The sequence below is a fragment of the Tenrec ecaudatus genome, chromosome 17 (assembly GCF_050624435.1).
Source record: "Tenrec ecaudatus isolate mTenEca1 chromosome 17, mTenEca1.hap1, whole genome shotgun sequence".
Lineage (NCBI taxonomy): Eukaryota > Metazoa > Chordata > Mammalia > Afrosoricida > Tenrecidae > Tenrec > Tenrec ecaudatus.
The window spans coordinates 64725578-64737665 of record NC_134546.1 but is presented as its reverse complement, the minus strand read 5'-3'; the positions used below and the strand labels follow the sequence as shown (position 1 = coordinate 64737665).

Sequence of the window (12088 nt, the reverse complement as noted above, 5' to 3'; positions counted from 1 at the left end):
AATGTCCCAGCACCACCAGGCTGCAAGGCAATGACTATGCTCGCTGACTGTAAGAGAACTAACTGGTTCGAAGGCTTGCTCTGACCACTCTACCTGAACATACAAGATTGCATGCACATCTCACTCTGATAAGATTTAGCTGAATTCTGCAAGGCCACGGGTTGTTACTGGAAAGACCATGTTTCACACTGAGGAGTCTCTTTATAACCAACTCCATGGAGCCATCAAACAAGGAGATGAATGATCTCCAAGTGGCTGAAGTGCAAGAGACACTGTGTCATGGGAAGTCCCAAGGGAAAAAGGGCCTAACAGACTATTCCTTACGACACCACCAAATTTGAATGCCTCCGAGAATACGTGAACCAAAAATCAACAACTCATCTTATTTCATCTGTGGATGTTTAAAAAGCACATGAATTCATTTTCGCTTTCAAGTATGGCTGTTTCTGTGCAAAGGTACAGCTGTAGTCTTATGCACTCCAAACCACTTTGTTTCAATTACACTGGCTAAAGACTTTTGAAACAAACAAACAAACAAACAAAAAAAAGGACTTAGCACACAGAGCAGTTTAAAACAGAAATTAGAGGACACTATCAAAACACATATTTTGTTATCTATGTAAGGCTAAGTAAGAAGTATCTTGTCTTTCTCAGTGAAGAAGTAATATATATTTGAAAGATACTATAAAAACGAGTTGGCTATCATTTTAGGCCAAAGGGCTCCTTATGATTAATTAAATCTACAAAGATTCTAGCTTTAGCTGTTAAGGAAATTCCAATGTAATGCTTTCTGAATTTATATGTAGATGAATATTACATGAAGGTGAGTGTTGTTTGGTCTGTTTATAAACATGTTTAACAGTAGCAAAGTGACTTAACTGATCGTATATGATCATCATCTGCTATTTTATGGCTTAAGTTGACATTTGACTTTAATTTTTGGATAGCTTAGATTCATTTCCAGATACAGAATCACTGGGTTTAAGAACAGTATTACCTTTAATAGTACCTATTATGTACTATAATAACATTTCAATTTCCCTAAGGGTTCCATGTAACCATGTCCAGTCAATTCACCTCAACCTACTGCCACTGATTCGAATCCAACGCATTGAGACTCTATCGGACAGAGTAGAGACGCCCCTATGGGTGCTCGTGACTGCCATTCTTTGCAGTATTAGAAAGTGGCTGATGATTTAACTAGCATTTCTCAATATTCACGTGCTAATACTTAAACCAGGAAAAGGAAAATAAAGGTACAAACTTCTTCCATGGAGAAGAGTAGTCTATCGGTTACCTAATTTTAGCTGATACAAACACTCAAGTTGCTCCCACAGCTCACAAGAGTTACAGCCTTAGAAGAAAGGAAGGAGTCCCTAAACTGCCAAAGCTTTCGGAAACATCTGTTAAAACTCTCCTTATTGACCCAGAAATTTAACTGCCTAACTTCATTTCCTACACAGACAGCTTTATGTGTACCAACACCAATACTTCACTCCACATGACAGGTATAGCTCTCATTGTAAATTGAGAAACCGATATACTGATTTACAAATTAGCCATACAACAAAACAAGTAAGAACACAGATGAGCGCTGAGTATAGCAAAGGCCAAACAATGCCTAAAGCTCAACCCCCAAAGTGTAGAAGACATTTTAAACACAAACCACCTAAATGATATACAATGCATACACATGTCTGTAGGTATGGAAATATGCCCACCTGAGGACCACCATAAATAAACAACACCGTGGGGTACTTCTTTCCAGGTTGCAGGTCATGAGGCTTGTAGAGCATCCCATACAAGGTAAATCCAGTAGTGCTTTCAAAAGAGAAGATTTCGGGAGGGGTGTAGTCAGGAAGAGGACCTGCAAGGAGGTAATACAATCTATGAAAGGAGGTCTTAAAGCAGCGCTACAATCTGAGAGCAAGGAAGAAGAAAACACACACCCCCACACAAATAAGTCATCATCCTCCTTCCAGATGAGAGGCTAAAAAATTGAGGGGAAATATTCAAATCTAATATACCCCAGGAGGGTGGATTGACAATACTGTACTTCTTTTGTTTCTATGGTTTTTGCTTTCCAGCTTGTAGCTTATTTTCTTGGGACTTTGTTTATTCTTTCTTTCTTTTTGGATATTTGGTCTGGTTGTTTGGTTACTGATTAGTGTATAGCTGCTCATGATGCAGTTATTATAGGGTTTTGAACTTGTCATATTATGACCGCCAAAGTAAAACTGAGATGTGCCAACCCCATGGACAAGCAGATGGAAGGTGGACTCCTACTTAACTCTAGACCCAGTATAAGAACAATTAGTTCTGATAACAGGGTCCTGCTCGATACTCACCTTCATGAAAAGATTACTGAAGATAAGGGTGCTACAGCAAAGTGTGGTGAAGAAGGTACATGGTACTGGGCTATCAATCAGAATTGTGTCTGGGGTCTTAAAGGCTTGTATTCAGACAAGCAGCCCTCTAAGCAAGGAATCTACTTAGTCCACACAGAAGCAGCACACCAGCTTGTGTGATCCAAAGATGACAACTACAAAATTTGAACACGGAGAAGGGAAAAATATCAGAGCTAAAATTATGAACACCACTTTGTAAAAGGCGATGCAGAATATCTGGTCAGATGGAGCCACTGGCAGATCTGCTGTAACCACAGGCAAAACTCTCTAACAGCTTTGCTGTCAGGGAGAGGCCACTGTAACCTTGAATATGCTGAATCGAACTTGATTCTTGGCCAGATAACCTCCCTATAGACCCAATCTGAGTTGGTTCTGTGTGCAAGTTATTTTTCCTTATCCACGACAGAAATTTTTCCCCTGACTTTTGGACTGTTGATGAGGGTCTTTTCTTTCTTCTTCATTATTTGTATTTTGGTCTTTACATTATTATTTTATGCTTCCCACCTTATTTTGAATTTGGTTATTATTGGTTCTGCTGTGTTTCCCAGTCTGTGACCCACAGGAGAAGCGGATGCATAGATGCTTAGTGATGAGCCCTGGAGACAGGGTGGATAGGGGATGCAGAGGTGGGTTTGGGTGACAGGGAGGGAAGGGGGGTTTTGCGAATGAGAAATGAAGACCGGAATGGAGGGGGAGCCCGAGAACTGACTGTGATCGCACAACTCATTTTAAGGGGGTTCACCATGGGGGAGGGCAGGAAGTTCCAAATTGATATGGGTAATGACGATACAATTCTGTACAGTAATGACTGTACAATGATTGAATGCCTGAAGGGCATGCTACATAAATTCTAAGCCAATAAAACTGTTAAAAAAAGATAAAGAAAAGAAATCTAATGAGCTGTTCCAGAAGCAGGTACAGAGGACTGTGAATAGAATCATGAAGCCTAGGAGGCATTTACACTCAAACTACACGTTGCTTGCTTTAACCTGATTAAACACAAGTTTGTCTTCACCAATTTCACGTGCTCACAGTGTTCAGTGAGCATTTGCTACACAGAAGAGTAATAGAGAATAAGTCCAGTCAGAACCTAGTCAGAAAAGTAAGTCATGATCAGGCTTTGGGTCACTAAATGCAGACCTCTACTATGTACCTGAATATAATTGACAATGTTACACTCTGCTTGTGGACATTAAAACAGGTCTGACACCAGTGACAGGAATATCAGAGACTAGGAGATGGTGCTGCTGTGCACTGTCAGGGTGATGCTGACTCGCAGCACTCGTACATGAGAGTACAACACGTGCCCTAGGCTGTCAGGTCATTTCTCCGATTAAGCCGGCCACTCTGCCTCTGAACTGCCAAATGCTTCACCACGGCACCACCAGGGCTCCCTTAGCAAATATTCCACAATAACAGAACTCACTGCCATGGAGTAGGTTCTAACTCACAGCACCCCTACAGGACAGGGGAGCTGCCTCTGGGCACCTCCCAGTCCGTCCCTGTGATGACTGGAGGAGGCCTCCCTCTTTCTCTGGGGGAGCGGCTGGTGGTTTGCCAAGTGCTAACCTTTGAGTCGGCAGCTCACCTACCACCCGCTATGCTTCAAGCTCCCTGAGCAAGCCTTACTGAATGAAAATACTTACCAGGAAGAATGAATTTGGGGTAAAATGAGTTACAAGATACAGCTAACTATTTAAGAAGGTAAACAGTTTAAAAAATGGATAATTTATAGGGCTCCTCTGACTTATATAGAGCAACTGGCATTTGCTTTTATGAACACGCCATTGCAGAGGGGTTTAAAAGAGAAAAATAACTATAAGCTAGGAATATATTCCCCAAAGCTTATACACATTCTATTTAAACTCATCTGTTTATCTGGAAGATCACCTAAATGTACAAATAACATCGTTTTCTAATTGCTACTTTGTTGTCTTAATTTTATTTCCTAAAAAAAGAGATCTTTTTGTAGACCTTTCTTATAGACCTGTGCCTAACCCCATGAGCGAACCCATCATATTCATTAGCTGATAAAATCAGAGGTGCGGGTGGGGGTGGGGAGAACTAGCCAGGAGCTGAGCAGCTCGGATCTCAGGAACAGCAATATTTGGGAAGTCTCAGTCTAGAAAATGAGCATAGATAACACAGGTGTAACGCACTATTGTGCTAATTCTATTTAGGGTCAAGGACAGAGGAATTGAGTACCTGCTGAATCCAAAATGGTGGCCCAGAATTCCTTTGTCTTACACGTTGTGTCCTCTTCAGTACTTGACAGCTTGTAAAGGGCCACACAGTGTGGATTTTTCTGGTTACTGTACTTACTTATGAAGAAGTCACAGTGCTGCGGGAGAGGGCAACAATTACTATTTTCCTCAGGGAAACGTGGAAAAGATGGGTTACATGCTGGCACAGCTGCACTCGTGGGCGGGCCATGCACGCACATACACATTACTCAAGTTAGGGCCAAGCTTTGTAACGCTTTTCTGAGAGGATCAGAGTGCTACAGAATCAATTTCAGCAATTTTCACATCATTCAAAAGAGTGCTACCTGAGCAGAGGGATTCTGAATGACAAATAACCCTTCTCACACAGGGACTTGATACCTACCGGGCTGATGTAGCAAGAATGGGAATAGCCACGGTCAGTCAGCCTTGTCACCTCTCCAGGATTTATATAACTGACGACATACAGGTGATGTTCTAAAGGGGAGTCTTTGGTGCCTTCAAAATATACCAGCTTTTTCACTTCATCAACTTGGATCTGCCAAAACACCACCACCACCACCAACAAAAAAATCAGTGCTAACACAATCTTGGGAACATCAGGAACATAACAGGCAACATCAAATCAAAAGAACAATTCTTGGGCCCCCATTTTATTCTGAATCATTTGAGCTACTCTGTGACTTGTGCCACCGATGCCAATCAACTGGAGTTAATCTTATGACTTAACGCTAAAAATCGATGCTCTAAAGAAGGTAAAAAAAATTACACCTGCATTGTATGTTGTTGGGGAGAGTTTCCTATCTAGTCAAAAAATGTGCTTTAAGATACAAGAATTATTATCGGTCCTTGAACTAACTATAAGCTTTTCTTTCTTGTTGTGTAGTTTTGTTGTCAATGGATTGTTGTTTTGTTTTATTTTGTTGCTTGGTTTTCCTCTCTCTTGTTTTTTGTGCATGTTATTATCTACGCAGGTCTGTCTAAATAAGATAGGCTGTATGAACAATCTGTAGGAGTAAAGAATGGGACCGACAGTTCCAGGGAGACATGGGAGAGGGGGAGGTGGGGGAAAGGAAGTGGTATTAATAAACCCAGGGACAAGGGAACAAGTGATCCAAATAGGTGGTGAGGAGGGTATAGGAAGCCTAGTAGGGTATGACCAAGGGTAATGTACCCGAGAGAAATTACTGAAACCCTCATGAAGGCTGAACATGATAGTGGGACAAGAGGAAAGTAAAAGGAAATAAAGGAAAGAGCTAGAAGGTAAAGGGCATTTTTAGAGGTCTAAATAAAGGCATGCACATATGTAAATATATTTATATACATGACGGGGAAATAGATCTATGTGCACATATGTATAGATTTAGTATTAAGTTAGTAGATGGACATCGGGCCTGCACTCAAGTACTCCCTCAATGCAAGAACACTTTGTTCTATTAAACTGGCATTCCATGATGCTCACCTTCCTGACACCATCGCTGAAGGCAAAGCAGGTCCATAAGCAAAAGTGGTGAAGAAAGCTGATGGTGCCCAGCTATCAAAAGATACAGCATCTGGGGTTTTAAAGGCTTGAAGGTAAACAAGTAGCCATCTAGCTCAGAAGCAACAAAGCCCACATGGAAGAATCACATGAGCCTGCATTATCATCAGGCATCATCAGAACAAAAAATCCTATCATTGTGAATGAGGGGGAGTGCAGAGTGGAGACCCAAAGCCCGTCTGTAGGCAATTGGACGTCCCCTTACAGAAGGGTCGCAGGGAAGAGATGAGCCAATCAGGGTGCGATGGAGCAATGATGAAACATACAACTTTCCTCTAGTTCCTAAATGCCTCCCCCCTACTAAATCTAGCTAAACCAGAGGATGTACACTGGTACAGATAGGAACTGGAAACACAGGGAATCCATGGCAGATGATCCCTTCAGGACCAGTGATAAGAATGGCGATATCAGGAGGGGGAAGGAGGGGGTGGTGGAAAGGGGGAAACGATTACAAGGATCTACATATAATCTCCCTGAGGGACAACAGAAAAGTGGGTGAAGGGAGATGTCGGACAGTGCAAGAGATGACAAAATAATAATTTATAAATTATCTAGGGTTCATGAGGGAGGGCAGAGTGGAGAGGGAGGGGGGAAATGAAGAGCTGATACCAAGGGCTCAAGTAGAAAGCAACTGTTTTGAGAATGATGGCAACAAATGCACAAATGTGCTTGACACAATGGATATATGTATGGATTGCGATAAGAATTGTATGCGCCCCCAATAAAATGTTTGTTTTTATTTTTTTAAAAAGATATAAGAATTATTTCATTAAAGTAACTCTATGGGAGTAGGGGGGAAATCCTATAATGTAGTTTACGTCAGCCCTTCATGCATTCTTTAGAGCATAATTTCGGCATCTGGTATATTTCTCATTGTCACATTGCCTTTTGGTCTTTTGTACAAATTTAAGAGTATTTTATCTACTGGGTTAAAGATAATTGAGGCTCTCTGGTAGAGACGCGGGGCAGGCAGCCACGGCCGGGGGCTAGCATGAGCCGTGCGCCCAGCGGGGGCAGCGCAGCCGACAGAGCCATGGCCAGCACTGTGGTGGCAGGTGTGGTGACTGCCCATTGCTGCTGCAGGATTTGCAGGCCGTTATGTTTGCAAGCCATGAAGCATGTGGAGGCTCAAGTAAAACAAGTTTTTCAAAGTCTACCAAAATCTGCCTTCCACGGTGGCTATTACCGAGGTGGATTTGAACCCAAAATGACGAAACGGGAGGCAGCATTAATTCTGGGTGTAAGTCCTACTGCCAATGAAGGAAAAGTAAGAGATGCTCCTCGACGAGTTATGCTCTTAAATCTCCCAGATAAGGGAGGGTCTCCGTACACAGCAGCCAAAATCAACAAAGCTAAGTATTTTCTAGAAGGCCAAGCTAAAAAATGAAATAAATGTATGATGAATTTTGAAGTTAAAAAAAGATAATTGAACTTAATCACAGTTTCAGTACTGGTATAGTTTATAGATAAGTATGCATCTTTTAAGTTTTCATTCAGAACTTAAAAAAAGAAAGTAAAAATAAACAGGTTAATCCACTTACTCTTCTTCCCAAATTATATTTTGAGTAAGTGGTTTTCTATCGTTCCTTTCAAAAATCTTCTACCAGTCATCTCACACAATTTTTAAATAAAAATTCAAAATAATTTGCTAAACAGCAAAGAATATACAGGTATATTTCTAAAAGCATGTGTTTTCAAAAGTCAATTTTTTCCTCCTCAGGAGTCTTCTTCATCAACATTAAAAAAAGAAAACACACACACATTTGGCACTTGAAATAGGCTCATATAGCAGAAATACAAATAACAGAAAACAGCAGAACACATCGGAAGCAGTGGGGCTTGGTTCTGTTTGCTCTTTAGCACCTAGGAGTCAGATCACTCACAACTTGAAGAAGTGACTGCTCAATTCCCTCCTCCATCTATAATGTTTCTTTTCTGTTTCAGGTAAGTTCTTATTCAACAGAAGTACCAGATGCTAGAGGGTTTATTGAACAGATTGCTCAGCCCCAGAGCCAGAGTTTCTGATTCCGGAGGTCTGGGCACTGGAGAATTTGTGTTCTAACAAGTTATTTTCTTGGGTAATGCTGATGCTTTTTTGCTGGTTTAGGGACCACACTTTGAAAGTCTCTCTTCAACAGTTAGGGTCACTTGGGCTTAAAAATCTCAGAGCGTCATCCAATTAGAAATCTTTGGGAAGGTACAGAGTCACAAGACCCTTTTTTGGAAAGAAATATCACATAAATAAGCATGACATAATTAATAGAAAAAAACCAATGAACATAATAGTCTTAGTAGAAGCACATGCGGTTGACCAAATAGGTACAAATCTACATTAAAACAATTCTGAGGTTTCCTATTATTTAATGATTCTTATCTTCCAACTGTTAGATAACATGCAGTAGTAATTAGTGTAATGCTGTTATCTGAACCCAGAATTCTACACAAAGGTTTTTCTCTTGGCAACCAAGGTCCCTAAAGAGAAAAAATGTACATATTTGGATTTATAACCATAAAGCCACGTGAAACTCTCAGTGGAAATCAGACTCTAAAGGTCAACTGTGATACTCTAGATTTTTACCAATACAAGTAAAACACGGACCTGGATGTTATGCTTTCTTGGGGTCACCTGGGAGACTACAAGTGGCCTCTACATAATCCTCCAATAACTCTCCTCCTCACACTGAGACCTTCACTAGTCCTGGGAGAACACATCACCTTCATTGTACGTCGTGCCACATCTATAAGGGATGACGGCATTCTGATGAGTGCGTGAAACTGACTGCCTACCTGAAAGCTGAAAAAATATGTGCTATGAAAGACCAAAGAAAACTAACGCTAAGTCACTGACTTTCTACAGAAAGTCACAAGCTGACAGCTGTGAGACATGGCACATAGGTAAATGCAGGTTTTGATGAAGAAGCTATAGTCTAGCCTTGCTACTTTCGCCAGACTCTGTAAGAGTGGACCGGTTCTAAGGGGAAGGTGTGGGGAGGAAGGGGGAATCGATCACAATGATCTACATATTCTGATGTCCAAGAGGATGGACAACAGAAAAGTGGGTGAAGGGAGACATCGGGCAGTTGAAGACATGAAAAAATAATAGTAATTTATACCTTACCAAGGATTCATGAGGGAGGGTAGGTGAGAGAGGGAGGGGAAAAATGAGAAGCTGATACCAAGGCCTCAAGTAGAAAGAAAATGTTTTGAGAATGATGATGGCAACAAATGTACAAATGTGCTTGACACAACGGATGGATGTATGGATTGTGGTAAGTTGCACGAGTCCCCAACAAAATGATTTAAAAAAAGAAATTGACACCAGATTATGTAACTACCACACGCGACAATAAACACTGGGGTGAAAAAAAAGTGGACCAGTCCTTTCCTTTTTTCAGTAAGCACCTCAAGATGATCGTTGGACAGCGATCATCTTGTAACTGAGCGTGTCCTACCCACAAAAACAAAAACAAAAAACGAGCTAAAAGCTCAGCCCCAAATTTTAAAGTAGGCAGAAGTCCTTTCCTTATTAAGGAGCAAAAATATACTAGAAAATAGTAATCATTATCAACCAGAATTTCCAACACCAGGGCATTATAACAGGTGTGAATTAGAACTTTAAGTAAGAATCTTTCTTTGAAAGTATTTGAGTTCTTTTAGCCTCTGATAATGTTTTAAGAGCATATTAAGTATATTACGTTATATAGTGCACACACTAGCAGATATTGACCAAATCCATTAGCAGAGTAAAATAACATACATTAGATCCATGCCGGCCAAGAACTTCCCATTCACCACTGGTAATTGCTATTTCCTCTTTGACAGGACACTTGAAATCACCTAAAGGTAAAGATAATTCCAATTCAGTACTTTATTCCAGACCATAAGCAAATGAAACAAGGAAAAGTAGTTCTCTTTAGCCACTCCCCCACTCAGCCACCCGCCCACCAAAACAAAAAAACTCAACTCTTAGTAAAAAGTCCCAGTTCTATATCAGGGGTATAAAAATGTTTGGGAACCAAAGAGTTGTTTTAAATGTTACAGAAATGGTTAATTTTGCCATGTGAAGCTAATCTCATTTAAAAATAAAGTTTACAGTTAAAAACAAATCCAACTTAAATGTCTTCAAATACTTTGAAATAAATGAATGGAACGATCCATGCAAAAAGGAAATCAGCAAAACACAGATTCCTAAGCAAAGCCAAAAACAAGACCACCTGCACTCCTAAATTTCTGGCAAGCCAAACAAAGATAAATGAGTTGACGAGGCTTTTATTTTAGAAGCACAATAAAACAGGCTACTTTAAAAGTCAAAGAAAAAATTAAAAATATAAATCTTCATGTTGCAAAAATACACCAGGGAAATACCAACATGCCCCATCTGTCATTCTGTGATTCTCTCCTGGTAGAGTGGGATCTATTAGTGGTTGAGGAGGAGGTTAGAAATTGAAAATACTCTCTTCTAGTTGTTGCCATCTACAGCTAAGGGAGCTGGAGACAGGTGGAGAGGGGAAGATGGTACAGGGGTTCATACTCAGTTTAGCTTCTCTTCTTAGATATAAAAATTTAGCAGTTTTTAACAATAAACTTAACAGTCAGATAATATGAGGGCAAGTCAAAAAGTATTGCTGTATTATCATGAAAACTTTCACTAGACAAAAATTTTATTTTTAATTTGAACCTGTTGCTTCTTACTATTTTTCATCTAGGTCTATTATGTTTCTGACCCTCCCCCCAGCGAATTCTGCATCCTTGATTTCCCACCGTGTTAAAAGGGCAGGTAAGGGAAAAAAGGGCAGCTATGGCATCCTTGAGGGACACAAACTGTGTTCCTTTTCAATGCTGAGTTTTGGGAACAAAAAGAAGTCTGAAGGGACAATAGGATGGATAAGGTAAGATTTCTCAACAGAATTCTCCTCTGACAGTCCGTAAAGAATGAGCATGGCCGCCTCCGCAGGGAGAAGGGGGTGGGGGAGAATGAGCAGGTGTGTGGTCATGATAGAAAAAAAAATTCCTTGGTGCAACTTTCCTGGTCCTTTTCTCACCAATGCAATATTTTGTTTTTCAAGAGCTTCTTCAAAATAAGCCCTTGTGATTGTCCTTTGCCTTTTCAAAAAAGCCTATCAAGATCAGATTCACCCCTTTGAAATTCCCAAAATCAGAATTTAACTGGTCCAATGGATCTTGGAAGTCACTGTTTTGATTGGACCTTTTCCTGAAGATACCCCAATACTACTGAGAATTTTTCTGTGGCCATTAAATGATCACAGAAAACCAAATCCACGGCAATCACGTCAATTCTGACCTACAACAACCCTACATAGTTTCTGAAGCTTTGTAAATCTGTATGGGAGCAGACAGCCTCATCCTTTTCTCAAAGAACAGCTGATGGGTTTGAACTGCTGACCTATGGTTACTAACCCAGCACTTACTGACAGCATTACCAGAGTTCCTTAACCTCCTACAAAGTCTTTACAATTCCAAAATAATTATTAAGGTTGAAAACTATAATATAATTAAAACAAACCAACAAAAGGACCACGTTTCCCCCTAGGAATATCCTTCCATTTAGTAGAAAAACTACCATTTTTTCAAAGAGAATTTATAATTCAGTTGGCAAAATATTTAACTTTACCTTGGGCAACAAAATTATATCAATATGAAGGGCTGCAACTCTAAACTAATTTCAAAGCCGATACTGGCAGCATTTAAAAAACATCTACTACAAAGTAGGTACATAAGCAAATGTGGTGAAGAAAGCTGATGGTGCCCAGCTCGGGGTCTTAAAGACTTGATGGTAAACAAGCAGCCATCTAGCTGAGAAGTAACAAAGTCCACATGGAAGAAGCACACGAGGTGTCGAAGGGATCAGCTATGAGGAATCAAAGAACAAAAAAATCCTATCATTGTGAATGAGGGGG

The 12088-nt window shown here is 40.4% G+C and overlaps 1 protein-coding gene and 1 pseudogene across 4 annotated transcripts in view; one reads left to right on the top strand and one right to left on the bottom strand.

The window, feature by feature from the left end:
* Positions 1 to 12088, bottom strand: part of DPP8 (dipeptidyl peptidase 8) — a 58031-nt gene that overhangs the window by 13555 nt on the left and 32388 nt on the right. For all 4 annotated transcript variants that reach the window (XM_075535905.1, XM_075535909.1, XM_075535908.1 and 1 more), the window contains exons 13-16: positions 9928 to 10007; positions 5016 to 5168; positions 4614 to 4749; positions 1722 to 1867 (exon numbers count right to left, since the gene is read on the bottom strand). In XM_075535905.1, coding sequence (XP_075392020.1) covers positions 1722 to 1867; positions 4614 to 4749; positions 5016 to 5168; positions 9928 to 10007 — 515 coding nt within the window. The remainder of the gene's footprint in view (positions 1 to 1721; positions 1868 to 4613; positions 4750 to 5015; positions 5169 to 9927; positions 10008 to 12088) is intronic.
* On the top strand, positions 7204 to 7557 carry LOC142431087 (mitochondrial import inner membrane translocase subunit TIM14 pseudogene; annotated as a pseudogene).